General features: G+C 38.9%; 1 protein-coding gene across 6 annotated transcripts in view; it reads right to left on the reverse strand.

Annotated features, from left to right (window-relative positions):
- Positions 1 to 22,990, reverse strand: part of ADAMTS6 (ADAM metallopeptidase with thrombospondin type 1 motif 6) — a 146,500-nt gene extending 123,510 nt beyond the window's left edge. Inside the window, exons 1-7 of one of the 6 annotated variants that reach the window (XM_032676257.1) lie at positions 22,486 to 22,990; positions 17,438 to 17,806; positions 16,360 to 16,724; positions 9,493 to 9,661; positions 2,398 to 2,612; positions 1,789 to 1,872; positions 1,153 to 1,298 (exon numbers count right to left, since the gene is read on the reverse strand). In XM_032676257.1, coding sequence (XP_032532148.1) covers positions 1,153 to 1,298; positions 1,789 to 1,872; positions 2,398 to 2,612; positions 9,493 to 9,661; positions 16,360 to 16,724; positions 17,438 to 17,534 — 1,076 coding nt within the window. In that variant the 5' untranslated portion in view covers positions 17,535 to 17,806; positions 22,486 to 22,990. Of the gene's footprint in view, positions 1 to 1,152; positions 1,299 to 1,788; positions 1,873 to 2,397; positions 2,616 to 9,492; positions 9,662 to 16,168; positions 16,274 to 16,359; positions 16,725 to 17,437; positions 17,807 to 19,996; positions 20,064 to 20,309; positions 20,389 to 20,464; positions 20,618 to 22,485 lie in introns of those variants that run through there. The other 5 variants (XM_032676253.1, XM_032676254.1, XM_032676256.1 and 2 more) reach the window with 5 other exon arrangements.
- Positions 22,991 to 23,248: the final 258 nt, after the last annotated feature.

Below are 23,248 nucleotides of genomic sequence, written 5' to 3' on the forward strand. Positions count from 1 at the left end.
TTAATTTCATTCTACTTACTTTTATTGGACTTAAATATTTTTTTAAACTTCTTGGACTCTAGCAGCAATCTGAATCTATCATTCAACCATTCTGATTTTTACTATGAAGTATTAAAGACCACACATAGGAATTATATTTGAAATATGAATACAAAAATACATGTAAGTGATTCATTAGCTTTTATTTCCTCTCAAAAATAAAGATTTGTTCTTTAAGCAAAACAAAGCAACAGAAATCACCACCTTCCTACAAAAAAAAAGTGCAACTTTTACTACTTTTATGCAAATTTTAGCGATTTATTTAAATCACTATTTAAGTTTTCTCTGCAGTGAATGCAATGACTCCACAAACAGATTATATACAAAGTAGTACAGAACTTGTCCTGGAAAGCAGAAATTATAATAAAAAGATCCTCATCCAAGTTCGTGCTGCTGCACCTGCTGCTACTTAAACAAAACAGAAAAGAGTAAACAGTGTCCTTGAACAACAACAGTGAAACTTATCTCGTAATAGAGTTGCCTATTCCCAACTGCAAAGGACAGACATGAATACGTTTATCAGGACTGCAAGATTACAATGCAGGCTTTGTTGAATTCATTAAAAGTAATAGTGAAACAGATGTAAACACATGGGCACATATGCAGGCTTTGAAGCTACCTATTTAAACTGTCAGTTCTCATCTTAATTAAGCATAATAAATAAAACCAGCTACAAAGCAGAGTCTCATATTGTCAGAATCTGCAAGAACCTGTTTTCAGAGAAATACTATTACACTGGCTTGAAATTCTTACGAACACATTTTATATGGTCAACAAAACATTTTCCCAACTGTTTTGTTCTCTGCAATCTTATGAATTATTTTCCATTATAAAAGTATAAAATGTTCAATAGGATCCATCTTTTCTACCGTAATACTTTGCATTGGCAATTATGAAGTGAAAATAACAGCAGAAGCAAGTGATTTGCAGATCTTACTTTTCCCAATTCTTAATCTATACTTAATAATCCGACACATTTAAGACAAGCCATCTATTAATTTTCCTCCTTTTAAGGTTACCTACCAATTATATTACTTTGCCTCTACACATACATATGCTAAGAACAAGAAAACTACAGAAATAAAATAAACACAATACTTATAATGACCATACCTAGTAATAAGAACCGCATTATCATGGTGGGCAATCCCATTTTCTGGAATGGTGTTTCCATCACTTTGGTGGGAGAGAATGGATTTCTGCCACTTACAGAAGCTATCGAGGGACTTGTCTGCATGGTGGTTTATCTCCAAGTTTGGCTGCAATACAACATGCATACCAGAAATGTTCCAAACAAATTACTAAGGTCAGTTGTTAAGCCTTTTGAAAACTAAAATGGGACTATAATTAGAAGCAGTGGTTTCTAGGAATAAATTCTTCTTGCCAAATTTTATCTCTGTAAAATCTGACCCCAAGTTCAGCTGTGTATTACTGAACTGTCATTCTTTCCGCTCCAACTTTAATAATCATTATGTCAATACAAAAAAAAAATCAAAATACAGATCTAAAAATAAAACTGACATCCCCAAAGTTGTAATAATATTCACCTGAAGTAAAAAAAGATATCTTTGAGATGATACACGAGGAATATTCCTTTGAACTGCTTCATCTTGATTAAAGCAGTGAAAATTACATGATAGGTTTTGTACTCAGAGGCAGCCACTTCAAGCAATAATTGAATGAACACTATATTACACAATAATGTAACCTGTACTTCAGAGGTATAAAGCTCAGTGCAACAGCTCTTACCTGATCTTCAGTGAGGACAATCAAACGCGTCACTATAATATTCACAACGTTTCCTAGACTGGAATCACGATAAAGTTTGGCAACCTGACCTCCAGAAAATAAGAAAAGACACAAAGTCAGACAAGAAACACTACTTGCTTCCTAAATGGTTAAAAGTTAACCCAATTTCCTCACTTAATGTAATTCCATAATTCTAATTATCATCGTCATTAAATAAGAGTTGATTTTTTATCAAAAAATGACCATTCAGTTAAAAGAACTTCTTGAGTCGCACTTTTCAATCAAAACTGTTTATACTTGCTATAACTGTTCCATAATTCATCCAGCACAATAAGTATTGAGTGTTGACATAAGCAGAATAGAACTGTATAATCTGAACGTAATTTGAATTCAAAATTAAAGACAACAATTTAAAAGTGACCACAACATACTTCTTGACAGAAAAAGCACTGCATTTTTCCCAAGATTTTTCAATATTTTAACTATTAATTCCTGCAAGTTAATACATATATTAAAGTATTATTCATGGCAATAAATAAATACTTGACAGGTCCTTTATCATTTCGGTACATGCATATTGATATGAGCACAGAGAAGGATGAAACTTACAATATTCATTACACTCAAAATGTAGTGTTCAATGTCTTTGCGACCATGGTATCCCACCATCATTTTGTCTGCTACTACCAGTGTTTCCACAAATCGTTCAAGGCTTACAGATCTCTTCTGTCGACTATGACTACTCAGTGTGTCATTGACTGGAAGTGAAGTTCGAAAAGCAGATGCATCACTCATCCACCAAGGTTTGCTGCTTCTTGTGAGGTCTTCTAGGAACCAAAACAATTAAACACTTCAGAAGCGTCACTAGTAAAAACTCATTCAAATGCAGCTGCTTTATGTTGAGATTACCATCCTCAGGGTTCTGAAGTCTTTCTTGAGGCAAAGAAAAATTACACTTTTTTAATTTTTGTTTTTAAGTAACTTATATAATAGAAAGCCAACTTTGAGCTTCAATATTGTCGACTCTCCTTAACTTGAACTAGGATGAAAAATTATCAATCTTCTCTTAACAGGTCTGATTCTGCACATTTACCTTAATACTGAAGATTAGTTATAATTAACCACAAGCACACTTCAGAATTTTAAAAATAAGAACAACACAGCTCTAACATTTGGGGAAAAAATACTACAAACCAAAAATTAAACATTAATATAGAAGATACCAAATTTACTAAGGAATTACAGAGGCTGATAAGGTACCAAAACAGGTTTTTTCCCTCCTGTGAAAGTCTGCCATTTTTAGGCCATTATGCTTACACGCCTATCAGTTTTCAGGCCAAACGGATCAACTTTCCATTCAGAAGATTATCAGATTACGTTTTATCTACCTTGTGAATTAACTATAATGGGAAGTTTTAAATGGGCTGGCATGGGATAATTGATGTAGTTATTTTAACACTAATTTTAGTTCAAATATATTGATTCATGCTTTTCCTTCAAGTAAATACATAGAAAAAATATTTCTTGCATGCAAGAGATTGACTGCTAAAAATACAAAGAGCTGTAATTAACAGCAAAACAAACTCTACAAACTTGTTTGAATTTGAATTCCTGTCCTCAGTACAAACTTGAATCCATCCTTATCTGACAAACTGGCTTTATTGGTGTGTAATAAATATCGCTTTTCCATAAGGACCAATACAGATCTCCAGTTAGAGATAATAATATAGCAAAGCATATTATTGGTCTGGTTTTATCTAAGTAGGGTTTCAAAATATCTAAATCCTTAATATCTAAATATCTAATTTTTTGCTAGTTACAGAGGAGAACAAGAATATTAACAGTTAGACACATTTAAAATTGTCTGAACAGGACTGCTCAAGTGAGCAAATTCTGAGATGCAGCCTTATATCTACTAAAACAAGGTCAGCTAAGGATGAGTTGAGATAGAACCAGTACCTCCCACAAATAAAACCAATTCATTATGCAATTCAACTAAGCACACTATTTTCAAAGAGCAATAAGTACACTGCAAAGAATGTATGTTAAGGTCAAAACCAGGAATACAAAGCTTCAGTGTTCCCACTGTTGAAGTGTTTCGTAACTTTTGAAGGCACAGTGTTGGCTTTAAAAGGTGTATTTTTCAGAAAAGTCAAAAAATGAAAATAAACCTGATAGTTGAAAAATTGTCAGTAACAAAACTGTCCTCATTCTGCAATGGGTATAATCCATTCTAAAAAAAAATTTTATAAGTATTAAAGCCTGTTGTGGATTCTAGAATGACTACTAAATTTTTCCTGTTTTTTCACTTTTATTGTAGAAAATTAAAAGTTGCTTTAATTGATCAAAGATTTTCATCTCACTTAAGCAGTGACTTCGAAATGTCTGGAATTTTCTCTGATAGCTTCTGTATGAAAATTTTTAAAAATTCACTCTATTTTTTAATAACACATGTTGATGTTTCTGATGCCCTCGGAGTGTGAGTATTCTAGAAATGCAATACTGCTTCCACATTATTTCATAATTTCTCACTCAAAGATGCAAATCTATTCTAAACACTTGAAAACCAATGACCTCATGCAGAAAACTTTCAGAGAAAGAAAATATTATTCTGGACTCATCTTGATAGTATCTTTCAAACAAAGGTCTCAGAAGACTTCACAAAAATAAACAATTCTCATTTGCTTATCCAGAGGAGAAGCTTAGGCTTCAGCTGGTCTCAAAGTAATAAGAAAGCTGGAAACAATCCTTGCACTTCAGGATTTATTAGTGCTTATGCTGCTTTACTCTAAAAGCACTAAATAATGCTGACTAAATTCTTCAAAAACTTAAAATGTAACAATAAAGGCCTACAATTTATTTAACAAAACTAGTTATGTGGCAAGTGATATCATTTTTCCACCATATTTTTAAAAAAGAAAAAAATTAAACTTCATTAATATCAGACATAGTTACTGGGAAGTAAAAACAGCAAAAATAGAAAGGACAGACAAAGCAAAAATAAGCCAGAATAAAACACTGTAATTAACCCCCACATAATTAGTGCAAAATATGGAAATAGGTTTTAAACTGTAGCTTAAAAGAAATCCAAATCCACGTACGGATGGAGTTCACAACCACGGCAACCCAAGTTTTCCTAAGTTAGTCTTCTAAAGATATCGGGTGAGGTTCAAGGTGGAAAGAAAGAAGCACAATCAGAAAAAGATCTCAAAATGCAATAGCGAACTACTCATGCAGGATGCAACCATGACAATACTTTGAAGCAAAACATTATGCTGTTTTTTCTAAATATTTTAGCACCGTTATTTCATGCATTTAACAAGCTTTTACTTAATTTTAGAATACACTAATTGTAGAGTCTGGTATGAGTGTAACCACTATATAAATCAGCATATAACAGAGCTATCTGGAAATAGCAGCTTTCATATGTCAACTCCTGTTGTTTCTCAAGCCTACTCAAATACAGCATTCTGCAAGATAATCCAGTGGCCTCAAACTCCATTGAAGCAACTGGAATTTGGCAGTGGACAACTTCTTACCAAGGCCTTAATGATTTCAGCTGTTTTAAATAAAACAGTTAATCTAGTGACAATACATACAATCTATTCCATGTTCTTATCTGAATGTCCTTGCCTCCCCAATTTTTCTCCTATATTAGTTACCGTAATGCTACCATCTACTATGAAGTAGTCCATCACTTATTCATCCCAACCAATTCCAATCATCCTTTCACCAAATTCTGTACCCCACTTTCTATCAGTTACTGTAAATTTTCTCAGGAAGGTCAGAAACAACATTCCCCTTGTCCCTATCAACATTTCAGAATCCTGATCACTTCTCTGGTAAGAGAAGAGGTACACAATAAATTTAGGTCTAGGTTACAGTAGGGGAAACTTGACAGAGTGAATAGTGGTACAGCTACTCAAGCAGATTCCTCCCTGAATACAGTACTGCGAAAGCTGTAAAAGCTGGTAAAGTTAAAATCAGTCTCCAGACAAAATAAATGATATCCTGCGAAAAGGCAGTTAAAGTTTTGTTATGATTGCATTTTAAAACACAAAACTGGACTGCTGAAAAGTTCCAAAACCAGTCAAATTCAGTGAAGATGACTGTATACCTGGTTTTAAACCTGGGGTGTGAAAGCTGCAAAACTGAAAATTAATACTGGATTTTGGGTTTTAGCTATTTTAGTTTTTAGATACTTGGGGATGCTTTGGATGCCATGTCCCTCTAGGATAAAGTTGCAACAGAATCACAGAATTGGAAGGAACCCACAAGGATCATCAAGTCCAACTCTTAGACCTGCACAGGACAGCCCCAGGAGTCACACCAGGTGCCTCACAGTATCATCCAAACGCTTCTTGAACTCTGTCAGGCTTGGAGCTGTGACCACTTCCCTGGGGAGCCTGTTCCAGTGCCCAGCAACCCTCTAGGTGAAGGACTCTTTCCATCCAACCTAAACCTTCAGGTCATTCCCTTGGGTTTTGTAACTGGTCACCAGAGAGAAGAGATCAATGTCTGTTCCTCTTCTTCCCCTCATGAGGAAGCTGTAGACTGCAATGAGGTCTCCCCTCAGTCTCCTCTTCTCCAGGCTGAACACACCAAGTTCAGCTCAGCTGCTCCTCATAAAGTTGCCCCTCAAAGCCCTTCACCATCTTTGTTGCTCTCCTTTGGACGCTCTCTAACAGCTTCATATGTTTCTATTTTCTGCAGCCCAAAACTGCCACAATATTCAAGGTGATACCGCACCAGTGCAGAGCAGGGCGGGACAATCCCCTCCCTTGACTCACTGGTGATGCTTTGCCTGATGCCCCCCCCAGACACGTTTGGCCCTCCTGGCTGCCAGGGCACTGCTAGTTCATATTCAACTTGCTGTCAACCAGGACCCCCAGGTCCCTTTCTGTGGCACTGCTTTCCAGCATCTAGTTCCCCAATCTGTGTAGGAACATCCGGGCTTGCCCCATCCCAGGTGCAGAATCCAGCACTTTCCCTTGTTGAACTTCATAGGGTTGGTGATTGCCCAGTCCCCTGATTTGTTGTGGTCTCTCTGCAGGGCCTCCCTGCATTCGAGGCAGTCAACAGCTCCTCCCAGTTTTGGGTCACCTGCAAACTTGCTTAGTATCCCTTCCAGTCCTGTATCCAAGTCATTTATGAAGATGTTGAAGAGCACAGGGCCTAAGACGGAGCCCTGTGGAACCCCACTAGTGACAAGGCACCAGTCTGATGTCACCCCATTCACTATTACCCTCTGTGCTCAACCCGTGAGCCAATTGCTCACCCATCACATGATGTGTTTATCCAGCTGTGTGCTGGACATTTTGTCCAGAAGGATCCTGTGAGAGACAGTATCAAAAGTTTTACTGAAATTCAAAAAGACTGTATCAACTGGCTTCTCCTGATGAACTAGCTGGGTTACCTTGTCATAAAAGGTTTGATAAGCAGGACTTTCCTCTCATAAAGCCATGCTGGCTGTGACCAATGACTGTGTTGTCTTTCAGGTGTTTTTAGATACTTCTCAGAATAATGTTTTCCATAACTTTACCAGGCAGCAAAGTGAGACTGACAGGCCTGTAGTTTACACGGTCATCCTTCTTGCCCTTCTTGAAAATCAGAACAACCATCCCATGAGGCCACATAGATTTGCAGGGATCCAGCTGGAGCAGCAGGTCCCGCACAATTTCAGGATTGATTGCGAGTTGATCATTCTCACAGTCGTGGTCCTCCAGCTCACGGCACTGAGACCCCCTTGGTCCATCATCCATGTTGAAGACAGAGGCAAAGAAAGCATTAAACACCTCTGTCTTGTCTCTGTCCCTGTTTGTGAAATGACCATCCTCAGCCTGTAACAGGCTGGTGATATTTCTATACTGCTGACTGCCATTAATATATTTGAAAAAACTCTTTTTATTGTCCCCCACATTTCTGGTCAGCTTCAACTTCAGCTGAGCTTTGGCAGTGCTCAGAAAATAAGTTTAAAAGGTTTTAGTACCCATGAGGGTAAAACATGTCATCTGGAAAAATAAGACCTTGCAGCCTCGGAGGAGAGTAAATTTTTTTAGACGTTTTCATGAAGCAGAAATAATATACAGAACAATAGGAACAGCAGAAACTGAGATGAATGAGCATCATGTTAGGCTTGTAAAAAGCAGTGCTTTAGTATTCCAGTAATTAAGGACTTTGGGACACAAAAGATCAGGAAGTGCACAGGAGCATCCAAGAACAAAAGCATCATCAAATATATAAAGGAATAAAGGCTGAATATTACACCAAGGTTTATAAAAAATGCATGCAAGATGCAGCGTTCTGATCAACCTATGATCCATGTGACAGATAACACCAGAAATATCTAAATACAACCTGACAAAACTAGCAGCTACTGCTTCATGACTTGAAGGAGAATGACATCTAAGCATTAGTCTAGAAGATAAGATCTGGTAGAGGCTAACATTCTTTCTTTTTCAAGGGATATAATAATGGTAAAAATTGCATCTTCCTGTATTTTGGAATCCATCCACTTACTTCAAGAGGCTTAAGTGATAGCTTTCTATACAAAATGAACATATATTAGTGCCCTTATTTTACAGTCAGTTAGCAGGCAGTAACAGTTAAGAGACTTGTTTTGTAGTATGAGAAGCATGCAGATTGAATAACGCTTCCAAACTAAAACAGAAGTTACATACATGAAGTCTGACATTCCATAAACACATTTAACCGAAACCCTCAGAAAAAAACTGTCTCCCAAGAATGGGGGTTTGCAGACAATCTGTACTGCAAGCTTAGCTGGTGCCAGAAAACATTCTAAACTCCAGAAGAAGCTAAAAAAGTTACATCAATGAACAGTGATATCATTTTAAGACTAGTAATCGTCCGCCTGCCCTATGCACTGATTCTCATGGAATACAACCATTCAGGACTGAACTCTTAAGAACAAGCTATTACTGAAATATAAACAAATGCAAAGTTAGAACATTTTTGTAGTATGTTAAAAACCCATTACTTTTGTGCTCTAAAATAACTTGTCAGATTTACTCCATGCTGTCTTCAAGAAGTTAGTTTTCAGCTTCAGTTTAAGCAAATGAAAATCACATCAGAGTACTTGAAAAGTGTATCTGTAGAAGTAACAACTACTTTACAAAGAAAATATCTCTCCATTAAAACTATACAATCCTTCCATAAAGCGCATGTAAATCACATATTTGACCATTGACCCACTGAACCAAAAAAACAGTACCAAAACACCATAAACAACTGTAAACAAGAAAGATGTGGACTCAGCTCTAAACGTATTGCTAATCATAATACTAACACATTTATTGCACACCAAGTTTCTTCCAATAAGATGGAACACTTACTAAACATTGAGCTGTAATACTCAGTCACTCAATAATGCTTTCCAGTTGGGGAATCAAGTATATTTATAGAACATTTAGAGAAAGCCTGTGCTCATTACTACCACTACACAACACAGGCATAAAACAAGACTTACTCCCATTGCCTCAGTTTTTGAAAGACAATATATTCTCAATCTGAACCTGAAAAAAAAACCAAACCAAAACTACTTTTCAACAAGACACATTACATAACCCAAAAGAAGGACTCTCACTGCTACATTCTCCACCGTGTCTTTAACATGAACCATGCAAGATGCTAAAATACATCTTAAGTTATAATATTTTAAAAGGAATGACACTCATACTCCTTTACCTGAGACTCCACAGTGCCTGTGATCATAGAAGTGTTGCTGGTGCATAGTAGATTTTTTGTATATAACATGAGGATGACCGTTCTCGTAACTATAGTTACTAGAATCTTCTGTTATATTCCTTAAAGGCTCAATAAAATACTCGTCATCTTCTGTAGCAATGACTCCATGCTTAAAGAAGAAAATAAGAAAATAAAAACTTACAAAACACAATATAAAAGCCATATAAAAAGCTTAACTTTAAAAAACATTCTCTGTTAAGAAATCCACAGCTAGAAGCCAACACATAAAATAGTGCATAAGCCAGCTCTCCTCCGCTGATTTTAGTGTGGTGCCTCTAAACATCACAATGAGAAAAAAAAAATTATCACTGTCATATTGTTGGAGTTCTTTCACTTTTTTTTTTTAACATGTAGTAAGAAAGTAAGAAACATTCTCAATATATGACAAATAATGTTTTTACAGAGATGTTCCAAAACTACAAGATTCATATCCACATCAAGCCAAAATTGCATTGCTCTAATGGCAACACCAATATCCTGCTATGATGTCACACTGCTAGATGCTTAAAGCCAAACATTCCATCAAAGACAAACGCCATGAAGGATTAATTTCAGAACACATATTCAAAGAAACCATTCACTATTTCACATCTAGATGCTTAATCCAAAAACTGAGCTAGTTAATAAAAGTCAAATTATTTATATTATGATACACTGTCTACAAAGTATTTATTCCTTAAAAGGTCTTGCCACAAATCTAGCATATAAGAGTTGTTGCAGACTGTGCACTAGACCTCATTCCGCATAACAAATGAACAGTTTTGCCTCATACTGTAGTGCAGAGTAGTAGATATTCTATTCCCATAACTTTCACATTTGTGAACTCAGCTTCTTCCAAACAGGAAGTGGTTTATGAAAGAAAGGGGAGATTTCAGGCCAACTATGCAATTTCCTGAACCTTCAGCAATTAAAATTGAACTTTAGCAGAAAATCTAGGTTTTGGATCCTTTTGGATATAGAATTACTGGGGAATAAGCCCTGACAGAGTTCTACACCCAGATCTGCTAAATAAAAAATTCTGATACCCGTATGTAGAAAATTCTGAATGCATTAACTTTCCACAGAGGGAGAAAGAGCTATTCTTCCGATAGAAGCCTGGGAGCAGGAACTTCTGCATTCATATCCTGACCTGATGAATCACAAATTTCTACCACACCTTTGATCTATAAAGCAAGTACTTCTCATGAGTCTTTTTTTAAAACTCTACAATCAGCCATAAGACCACTTGCTCCATATCTGCTCTAAATATATCATAAAGCTGTGTTCTAAGATCAGAGCTTGCCTCTGTACTCTTGGTCAAAGCTCTCGTCCTATTACTGTTGAGTACATCATCAAATGCCTGCTGTTCTTCACTCCTGAAACAAGTAACAACGTAAAATTTACAAAATAAAAAATCCTGTGTAACACTTCAGAAAGAAGTGTTTTCCAAATAGAGCTGTATTATAAATTGTGAAAATATACGTATGAACAGACTGCATATTCCAATTACACATTCCTTACATTGCCACTGTAACAATAAGTGTTCTCTTCAGTGGTATTTTTCATTACAATCAAAAAGGTAACATCAGGCTCTATATTCACCTGGAAGATGCCAGTATGAAATTCCTCTCACAATGTCTTCTTGTTACTTGGAGTCTAAGAATTTATTAGAAAATCAATCATTTACTGGTATACTGCTGCCTAAATAGTATTGAAAATATAAACCAAATTGTAACTGGGTTTGCCAGATGTGCAGAAAGAACCTTGACAGTCTGGACTGCATCCAGTCTGGATGTCAGACATCTGAGTTCAAGTGAATTCTGAGCCATTATAAACTCTGATATTATATTCCCACAGGAAGAGAATCCTGCAGAGTGGTTCTGGCCAACACCATGAGGCTGTCCACTTCATGCCAAGCTGGAGGAGACAGAGGTACCATCCAGCCTGATTAACAAATAGTGGTAATTATACATATATATCCAAAACAACATTCTAAACACCAGTTTTGGCTTATAATCCACTATTTCAGCAAAACAAAATTTCCATTGAAAAAGGAGATTGAAATAATGCCCTTTTAAAGCATTAAAATGAATTAATTTCATTTTCTTTTTTTGTTTTGCTATTGTATTTTAACAGTTTATAAATTAAACTCCTGCTCCAAAGCATCAGAAATATCATTAAGATATAAGAATGACCAGAAGAGTTTTTGACAAAATACCATGAATTTAAGAAACAAGCTGAACGCATCAAGTAGGTTGCTACAAGGAACATTCCCAAGATTATTATCTAAAACAGATTGTTTGAGGTCCTGCGTTATCCAATACCACTACAGAGTGCCAACTCTTGCTAATATATATAAGGTCTGGTTCCAGCAGCTTGACATGCTCAGATAAATTTGTGAATCCACATGGATTCACATGGAGTTCCCTTAATTTGTGAAAAAGAATCTTTTTTTTGTCAGGCTGTCCAGCAGGGGCCTTAACCTCCTTCAGATGGGGGAGGTCCACGAGTTGCAGAAGAAACCAAATTATGGAGGACAAGTAAGCATATGCCTTCTCCACACAGTACTACTGTTTCACAATTTTTCCATGCCTTGAACCTTTCTAGACTTTAAAAGTATATCCATTTTTAACATAAAGCAGCAGTAATGGAAACAGCTGAAAACGTGTCAGTGTTGTTCAGCATGTCAACAGCTGGCTATACACTTCAGTGTGGTTTTATGACTAAGGAAAAAGATTGCATTTGCTTACTGTTTTCTCAAAGATGAAAACAATAGTGATCTGGCCTGAGACAGCACATTATAGAATCTAACAAGACAAACCAGGACAGGGACAGCTTGTATTTAATTTTCTGAATACTAAGGCTATAGTGCAAAATGCATGCTATATGCATGCAAAAACATACGAGTACCAAAGATAGCCCTAGAGACATTGATCAAGAATATTAAATCCTTTTTAATATAATTTTTGATATTTATAAATTATTTTATAAATTAGGTATTATTTTAGATAAAACTCAAAAATACCATAGTATACACAATTTATAATATATATAAATAGATGCCTTCTTTAGAGTAAAAACAGCTTTCAAATGAGCTAACTCAAGAAAAATATGAGTAATTTAAACATATATGTATTTCAGAATACATGAAACAATCATTAAGTCTTCCAGCAAAACAGTTCCTACTTTAACCTAGTAAGATCATGCTTTTAAGTCACAGTTGCCTACCTGTGCTTTCTTTATCACTTCTGTTTGGATGGAGAGAACTGTGCTTCACAGCACAAATTTTACACAGTGCATGGAACTTCACATACCATGGAAATATTGGACCTTTTACATTAAACATTTACTTGGGACCACAGTAGCTTCAAAATATTTCCTACTACTGATCTTTTCAGTTCAAAATGACAAAATTCTCTACTGTGCAAAACTTGTTTGAGCACTCAGTTAAGAGCTTTGACATCTGGCAGATGACAAAGGTGGGTCAGAATGCAAAAATGTTGGGCGTTTGCTTAATTCCACTGCTATAGGCTCCAAAACTTCTTCGAGCCTTGCTCCTCTCAGAATCACTCAAACTTCATTCCCTTGAGGTAAAGTTCTCCTCTGTTTAGCCAGTCCACCACCATTTCTTCTCTTCAGTATGACATACTCAGCTTAGGCAATGCCTCAGTCTTTTTGCCTTGTACCCAACATTCAAAGGCCCTAAAATGATGGTCGTTGCAGGCTCTTTTATGATACGGCCAAACCTGCAATCCATCCACAAATGTAGCATTCACTACAGTAAATATGAGTTTGGAAGGCCAGCAAGCCTGCCAGACAAAACCTTCAATTTTCTCATATGATTGTTCACTGGATTACAGAGCTTTCCTCACAACTTCAGAACCATTTATAGCATAATCGGGCAACAGCAGATGGAAACTACTGGACTGAAACTTCAGTAAGTAGCAGTCTGTAATTCTGGGACACTTGTTAATGAGAAATATAGAGAGAGAGGCTGAAACAAGAAACAAGAGAGGAAAATGAACTGATTGCTTGTCGCTTTTATTATAATGAAATTGAAAGCCCTCCTTATGCTTACCAAATGCAAGCAAGCATTCTCCAAAGTCATACAATATATGTTAATTAAATCATGTTCTCACATGATCACTCTGCATAACTAAACAGAGGAACTCAAAATATTCAATAAGGGGAAGAAACAACCTATTTGTCAACAGTGAAGCTCAAGAGAACTAGAGTAAACGTAATGCATAAATTTTGCTTGTGAGCAACACTCACTGTTAAAAATCACTACTTGCTTTAAAATTAAAATGACTGGCTTTGATACAGACGTTAATCAAGGACCATTAGAATATGACTGGCAGCGACTTAGAGAACAAAAATCAAACTAGAAAATATGACAAAATGCCTTAAGCACAACACATTCTGAACTATCAATAATTCTAAAACAAGTAATATTGTGTTCAATATTCACTGCCAATTGCTTTATGAAACATGTTCTTACCAGCAGCTGCATAACAAAACATTCGTCAGTAGGAATCATCACTTAAAAATAACTTTGTGATGGATTTATCTGAATGAAGTGGTAATTCCCACAGACAGTGCTCTGGAAGACCCTGGCAACACTGGATGAGTTTCTGTACAGTAGATGACAATACTAAGTCGAGCCTACTGTCGCATCCCTCTGCAGGATTCCAGCCTCTCTGAGAAAGGTCCATGTGTCACCTCTGCTGCCGCTTCTGCACTTTGACAGGAGTCTCACACACTTGTGACCAGGCCTTCCCAGGAGATGCAATGGACATCTGATACTTGCAGTCACAGGTAAAGAGGCATGACCTTGGAGAACTTGAGTGCCGTTCATGGTGTGTCTAGAGGTAGGATTAAGGCTGCCTTAACACCCAAAAGACACACATAAGAGCTGATGACAACCACAGTCATTGAAGATGATGATTTAACTGGGAAACACTCTACACTAAAGTTACCTTACAGATACTAAGTTAACACACTGGCACCTAGAACCACAGGCAGCTTCACTCCAGCAGAACAGCTAGGCTGATGGCAAAGGAAAAACATGCAGCAGTGGGAATGCTAAATGTCACCTCAGGGTGTAGGGTACAGAAGAAACAAAAAAAAAAAGATTCTTCTTCACCATAACATCTTCCACGCTTCTTTGAAGAAAAGAAGTGCCATGAGGAGCAAGAGATGGGCAAAGACAGAAAAACATGGACTTTTTTTTTTTGCTTCATCCCACTCCTGTTTTCCTAACATGAAAGGAGAACAAGAGTCAGCTAAGCCAAGAGCTCACTCCCTTGACTCACTCCCTTAGCCAAGGTCAAAGAGGAGCTGAAATGGGATCACCATGACACTTACTGCAGGCTCCAAGGGGGCCAACTAGTCTGTGCATCAAGTAGCAGAAACTCTAGAGATAAAAAGGCATGCAGTAGCCTCTGTTAAAGAAATGAGTCCTGAAAGAAGAGATTTGGTCTCCATAGTATTTTTAGCTGAAAAGAACTCAAAAGCAAAGATCGAGTATATTAGTCAAAGAGCTTAAATAACTGCCACCGAAAAAAGAAGTTATTACATGGCAACTGCAACCAAAGTGAAAACTGTACTAAATTCAGACCTATCCACTACAAGTCTGCACCAACCAAACTGTGATACCACACTCAATGGAACATCATTTTAACTACATTTCTTTGAAAGTGTTCACTTAGCCCTGGAAATCCCCATTAAATTATTTTTCTTCAAGAGTTCTCCAAAATGTTAAACTAGACTGTATGAGCGATACCAAAAGTAGCTGCGTGTAATGCAACCTATCTAGGTCTGAAGCAGCTAGCTTTTGTTTGAAAATAACATCCCAAGAGGTATTATTCAATAGCACTTTCAAGGACAAATACGAATTAGTTTAGCAAGTCTGTGTAATCTTTTTTTTCCCCTAGCAATTAGTTAGATATGCCTATTCCTAAAAGATTGACCAGCATTCTACTATAATAAAAACCACAATGAGTAACCATATGTATATTTTTACTACAGAAAACACTGGTTCTTGATTTAGTATTTCATAGTCATGCTCTTCTATTTTAGTATCATTACTCAACAGTCTGCTTTTTTACTTTTTTTGTATTTGTTTTCTGATTTTTTTCCCATGCAGGTCCTATTGTCATGTGATCAAAAGGTCACCACTAAAAGAAGAGATGAGAATAAATGAGATAAGAATCTCTAAAACTATTGTTAAATGCAAAAGTTTAAAATTTGTAAACAAAATCTTTCTGGAAAAAAAAATTTAAATAATTGCTTTCTGACGCTGGTGTCTGCTAAAGATCAATTTTTCTCATCATGATTTGAATTTTTAACAATGATGACTTCTACATCACTAAATTCCTCTTCTGTTATATACTCATAGTTTCTAAACCCAAATTCTCAAAGATAAGAAGGTGTTCAGTTCCATCAATGTCTCTCTGTAGAGATTCAGCATCCTGGAGGATCCACTGCTTCCTCCTCCCCACCCCTTGAACTTGCAAGGCTTTTATAACCTGTAAAGATCTCAGCACAGACCTAATCTTGTAGCCCTAGAGCAGATATTGTAAACACTGAACAGGCTGCCTGCTAAATGACTGCAGAATTGGGTCTTAGTACTTACATTAAGCTTGAAAAACTGATGACTACTTTTCCCCAGGACCTAGATCAGGTTTTAGGGGTTTTCTGCACCTTCCTGTCTGATTGCTTCCTACAGGGACTCAAGAAACTGAAAGATACGCCAATTAAATTCTTCTTCTGTAATTTAAAAGGGACAAGCACACTATTATACTAGAACAAGTAATACAGACTTACCAGACCATTGCAGTTACTTAGGGCCACTTTAGTTGTACTGAGCTGGTCTTGCAAATATCCTGTGTAATGACAGTGGTCTAAGAAATCATGCTTCCATTGCGGTCCATCTTTCCCCCAGTACTCTACTGTAAAATGTCTGGACACCAAATCTGTGTTGAGAGTCAGGTTTAAATGAAAGTGCTTGCCATAGGCAGAAAGTTTAAAAAATAATTTAGATGCTGCCAGTTCTTGGACATAAGGGTCTGCACTCCTCCTCCTTCTTGAAGGTTTAGCATTTTTCACAGTAAAGCTGAGGAAGGCTCCATTTTGATCAACCCTTATTGGGATTGTTAGTTGGTAGTGTTCAAGGTAAGACAGGAATTCCTCTTTGTAATCAATCACAAGGTAAGACAGTCCAGAGAGTGGCCATAGAAGAAAAAATATAACAGGAAACAGCAAGTAGTAGCATAAACATAAACCATATTTGGGTAAACTTCATCACTCTCATTAACAAAAATAATTTTCAGGTAAATGCACAATGTAGCATTTTACTAAATAAAATAAAACATTGTTTTCTTTCTTTGTAAGTCAAGAAAACATGTTCAATTTCCTATTAATTTGATCATCACCGGAATTATTTCAATACATATCTTTTTCTAATTATCAAAAATACGTAACATTTGGGGCTAAATTCTAACTTAAAAAGGATATATTTTTCCCAGTGACACCATTCAAAGACAAAAGCTATTAAATCCACTTGCAAGAATATAAACAGTATTAAGGAAAAGTATTATACTGTAAAAACAAAATTAGATTCTTACTTCCTAGTCTAAAAACATGTTAATGTTATCATGGCAAGTCTCCCAACCGTTATCAAGTACAATATTTTACTAGATTTAATTTGCAAGGCTTTCCTATGCTGAAAAGTAGATAGAAAGAAATTAGAAGGAAATTTAATCTGCATGACAATGAACCATGAAAAAACTGAGAGCAGAGCCCATATGATCTCATGAATTATATAAATATGGTTTAGAAAATACTACACAAATACAGTGCAAAAGCAGATGCTTCTTGCTAGCTACAGAGATTGGACCCCTACCTTGAGAACTGTATGAAAGCCTGCTGCCACTGTGAAATTCCGATGAAACCATGACTAGGCTCAAAATCCATGTCCACGTCTTCCCAAAAATTTCCATAATTTAGAAAAACAGAAAGCTTGTCTTTTTTCTTTCTCTTTGGAGAGCTACTTGTGTGCTATAGAGTTAACTCCACTCCAGAATTGCACCATAACAGGTATAAATATTTTATACTACTTCCAAATTAACTATAGGATGTTCCACCTTTTGATAGGTACTTTGTTCTATATCTGCAGTCATTTTCTCAAGTCAAAAAAAGTATTTGTAAGTTCCCTTAAGATATGGGTAAGATGTTAGACTGAATAGTTACTGAATTTGCTCCGTTTCTTTTCCTGAAAAACAAAAGAAAATGAGTCAAGGCAAATTCTTTCTGCTAAAACAGATCTATGCTGCAAGACACAACCACCAGAGTGAACTACACAAGGCAACATTTTGAAACAATGTTCATCCAGTATCAATTTTATGGTCCCATACCACAATCTTACCAAAAAAATGAAGTACCATTAGTTCATTGAACAGCAGATCCATATAGCCTATAATACACTTATCAACTTCACGTTACTTTTATGAACTCTTACACCTATTTAATGTTTCTTATTGCTTATATACTTTGTTCAGACTTCTTCCATCCATAATCAGTGCTGTGCGCTCACTGATTTCAGTGGCTAATAACAGGTCCCAATATACTGAGAGATAAAGGAAGACCCAGGAAAGAATCCAGAGTACAGTTATCTGATCTTTCTGCAGTATGTATTTTCTTATTATTTGGGCCAGGGTTCTGCTTATGGAGGCAGGATTCTCATTCACTTAAATGGGAATGCTGCATATTAGAATACTAAAGAAAAAATTTCAGTATCTGAAGGTATTCACCATACACATTCTAATTTTTCAAATATTTGTCAAAAATGCTTTGTCTAGATCTTAAGTACAGTTTGATGAAGTAGAATATATTTTTATCTCGGTTTTGCAAGTCACAAGACTAAGCAAATAACATATTACCTGCCTTTTGTCTTTTTTTTTCTTTTTTCCTTTTTTTTTTTTTTTTGAATGTAAAACACTATTGCAACAATAGTTAAAAACAGCTCCAGCTGCGGCCAAGGATTAAACAGAAGATCCATGCATTCAGCTAACAGTCTAGTATCATAGGATACCAAACCATGTGTTGTGTCAGCTGGTACTCATCAGTCCACTTAAGCATTTGCAGCACACCTATGCAGAGAGCAAACTCTGCTGAGCCAGACAATGGAGAAACAGAACACCTAAGAAGGGAAGCCTGTTTAAAAACCACTTTACAAAAGCATACAGAGCCACTTACACATGCACCAGATAAATTTGCCTTTCTAAAATTCTGGGAATGATTTACAGTGTTCATTCAGACAGGTAATACAGCTACAGCTAGTGGATTATTTGCAAAGGTTTTATAAAGAGCTGTAGCATATAAACTCCACCAAAAAAAATCAACATCACCCAAATCCTATTTATCAACATTACAATGAATATTGGATAACTTCTTAGCCAATTTGAAAGACACCTAATTACTAACATATAAATGAGGTTAATCTGACCAATATCTACCTTTTCAAATATCTTTCAAGACACCAGGTTTATAAAGAGAATAAAATACACTTTGCAAACATACTTTGTCCTTTCTGGTATTTCTTTTCTAGGGAACCATAAAGATTTAGTGATGTCATTCACATGTGGCAAGACTTCAAAGAATAGTAATAAAAAACATCTCTGTTTACATTGCCATGTAGAACATTTATTTCTTAGCTAATATTTAGTTAGGTTTTAGATTTTACAAGTTTTGAAGATACATAATTAACCCTAGACTCTTCAGCTACATCAGTACAGTAAATAATGTGCCTTACTTCTAATCTGAGAACGTACAATTTCAAATTCCTGTCACTGAATCTTGCTTTATCCCTGTCTGCTAATGAGCTGCTTTCCTTCTCCTTGTATATACAGTTATAATCTGATACAAGCACCTCTTGACACTTTCTGATAAGCAACTCAACCTATTTGGTTTATCTCACCCCGTATAATCCAGTTTCCAGATGTCTGAATACTTCTGCAGTTTTTCTCTGAACCCTTTCCAATTAATCAACATCTCTTTTCATCCATACACACCAGGACTGGACACTGTAGTCCAGTAACGGCTCAGTATTGCCATATATAGAGGTAATGTTGCCTTACAACTTTTACTTAGCCAAAATATCCTAACAGAGAGCTCATGTTCAGAGAGCTCTCATTCAGAGAGTTCATGTTACTATCAGTTAGGCTGATAGTAAGTTATCCTAACATTAAGGTCTCCTGGAACTACAGTACCTAAGGAGTAAGGTAGCTCAGAATACTGGACATAAATTAGAGTGCCCATTATTTAGACACCAAAGGCCCACACGATAGGCTATAAACACATATTGGTCAACAGTGTCCAATAGTCACTCATGTCTACTGTTCTTACAGGGGTCTCTGAAAAGGTCTCCGTCATTTCAAGCTTCACACAAGACCAATCACCTTACACATTAAGCTTTCTGGAAGTTTCAGCAGAATTTTTTTACTTCTTTTTCAAATGTATTTATTGCCGACTTAACCATTGATACAAGCACACCACACATAGTCATATTAATGCTCTGAACTATAGAGTAGTAATAGATGTGAAGGATAAAGCACTCAAGTAACTCCAAGATACAGTACTTTCAGTATGACGTTTGGTAGGAACCTCAAAGTGTCCACTCTATATCCTTTTTTCTTTCCATTCTCCTTGGCAGCATATATTAAGCATTCCATTGTAGATTGTTGTCAAATGCAAAATTTGGTCAACACTAAGTTTACAAAAATAAGTGACACTCGGTGCCATGGTCTAGTGGACATAGTGGTGTTGGTCATAGGTTGCAGCCCATGATCGGAGAGATATTTTGCAACCTAACCGATTATGTGATAAAGCAGACTATGAAGAGGTGACTAGTCAAACTGCTCAGAACAGTCACCTTGGGAGCTTCCATCTAAGCAAAGGTGCCTTGGTTGCCCAAGGCACCCCTTAACCTGAAGGTAGCTCAAGTTTTAGGGCAGGGAAGCATCCGACACCGCTGCCCCAGGAGCACCCCACATCAGGGGCGTCCACCACACAACTGCCAAGCTCCGGCGCGCTTTGGCCACGGCAGCGCCGAGGCGGCCAGAAAAGACACGGCACCGCACCATCGGATCACGGAGCCCAGAGGAGGGTTACGTCTCAGGGCGGGGTCGGCGAGAGCGATAAATGCGTGCAAGAGAAAGAGACCCGCCGCTCAGGCGGGCAGGACAGGGGGTTGTCCCTCACGCCCCCTCTCCCGGCGGCTCGGCCCCCGCCACCTTCCCGCCCTCCCCGGCCGGGCCGGGTGGCCGGCGGGAGCGCCGCGGTGAGGCGCGGGCAGGGGTGGCCGCCCGCGCCGGCTGTACGAGTGGTTGCTAAGGAAATGGGGAGGGCGGCGGGAGGGAACGGGGCGGGGGACGGGCATCAATCACACAAATTCAATTACAGGTATCGGGGCTGGCCGTGAACAGCGTTGAAGGGTTTCAAAGAGCCGGGGATTAGCCGTGCCCCCGGGAGTTTCCCGAGGCGAAAACTGCGGCGCCCAGACTGCGCCGGGAGAAGCTCGGTGAAAAGGAACGGGAGGCGGGGGGTCAGCGGGGAGAGGGACATGTACAAAAGGAAAGGACGGATCCGTCCTCCCAGGGAAATGACCAGAAGCCGAGGCGTGAAGGGTGAAATTACTGCCGTACGGGCCCCGGTGTACGAGGGGGCTGTCGCCCTATGAGCCCCTCCGCCCCCGCCTGCCCCACGGCTCCCCGCCGGCCGTGCCCAAGGAGCAGCTGTCAGTGCATCTTGCAAAAAAACCTCACCTCCCGCCCCCCACCTAAAAAAAGTCAACAGGCTAGAAGAATACATGGCTACACAAACAGCCCATTACACGCGCAAATTATCTGTACACTTCTGCACAGTTAAAAAACTCGTTCTGAAGCAAATTGGAGATCACCAGACACACATCCCTCAAAGAAAATTCAGAAAGAAATAAAAGAAGAGCCTTCCTCCCTAGAGAGGCTGAAGGGTCGAGTCTGGTTGCTGTGGTGGAGCTGATCCTAAAGTTAACTTTCAGCAGTCCACTTCCAGACAGCAGCGCTGAATCTATTTGGATAAAACGCGTGTGACCCAGACACTTGGCGTTTGGCCCAAAAGCATTGCACCGGCAGCCCAAATAAAAACAAGAGTCTGACTCTCTCTCTCCCTCTCTGCCTCTCCCTTCTCTCTTCTACAACAATGAAAGAAAGTAGCGAAGACAAAATCCGCACACACATCACCGAGGAGCGAGAGCTCACTTACCTCCTCCCACCAAACAAAGTCTCTTTGAACCGCGGGCCACTGCAGAGACAGACACACACCAACAAACATGAGCGCGCAGGGTTAAGAGTCTGGCAAATCCCAGGCGGCTCGAAGTAAATCAAAACCACACGCTTCCATCTTCCTGATGAGACCGGCGAAAGCCCGACATCCCCGCCAGCATCGGCTGCGCGACGGCGGCCGCGCCGACCCTCCGAGCCCCGACACAAAGTGTGCACTTGTCTGACCGCGGCACGGCCGGGAGCGGGGCTTCCTCAGCTCCGCAGCAATCCGGAATAGCCCTGGGTTGTCGCTGAGGTTTGGGGGCTGCTTTGGTTTTCATCTGTTGTTTGGTTTTGTTTTCATAGTTTTTCCTTTCCTCCCTCTACCAACGATTTACAGCTAAAAGTATTTTAAAAAATCTAAAAAGAAGTGTACTATTCGAGATCGTACTTCATCAATCACGTCTCTTATCGGTTGAAAAATCCTGGCATCCCCTTCCCCCATCCTTAAAGTTCCTTTCCGAAATTACTCCAAATGCACTTCGCCTAACGCAATAGAAACCTCTCCCCGCTCCCCAAAGCCCTGGACGAACCATTATTCGGGACACAAGAAAAGCAAAAAGTTTCATTGAATAGCTGAAATCTTCCTTACCGTTTTCATCTTCAATTTCTGATATAAAGTAAGTTTCAAAGAATAGAGATTGCACAGGACGATTCCCGTATTCCTCTCTGCTTTTCCCCTCTGTGCAAGCAACCATCAGGGTTATATTCTCCAACAGAATAAAATTCTCTAGCCTTCCTAAAAGGGGTTTTTAGAAAACGGGCTGGCTTGGCAGTAAGGATGCCATCAATTCACCCAAGCTATCACTCTGCACATTTTGTCTTTCCAACAAAAAGAGGGGGGAAGAAGGAGGGGAAAACAGGCTTATATTGGGGTGGGGGTGGGTGCCCTCCTCTTGAGCAGCCTCCTCTGTGCAAAATACCATGTGAATATTATCTGAGTTGGGGGGAGAAGGGGGGGCGAGAGACAGAGAGAGGGGAGAGAGGAGGAGGGGGTAGAAGAGGGAAGGCAGGCAGAGCAGGAACGACTCAGCGGAGTTTGGATGGAGTAGCCGCAACGCTTTCGCAGCCGGCGCCGGGCCAAGCGACGGCGGGGGAGCCTCGGGCGGCGGCGGGGCCTTGGCCGCCTCGGCCGCCTCGCGGGGACGGCGCGGGGCCCGCTGACGTCAGCCTGCAGATGTGCCGGGCCAGGGTGCCGCGCATGCGCGTCCGTCACGTGGCGGCGGGGAGGGGAGCGGGACCCGGCGAGGGTGGGGGCGGCGGGAGCGGCGGCGGGACCCCCGCCTAGGGCTGCCGGTGGGGAGGACAGACCGGCCCTCCAGGGGAGCCGCCTCCGCGGTACCGCCGGCCGGCCC

The sequence above is a fragment of the Chiroxiphia lanceolata genome, chromosome Z (assembly GCF_009829145.1).
Source record: "Chiroxiphia lanceolata isolate bChiLan1 chromosome Z, bChiLan1.pri, whole genome shotgun sequence".
Classification (NCBI taxonomy): Eukaryota; Metazoa; Chordata; class Aves; order Passeriformes; family Pipridae; genus Chiroxiphia; species Chiroxiphia lanceolata.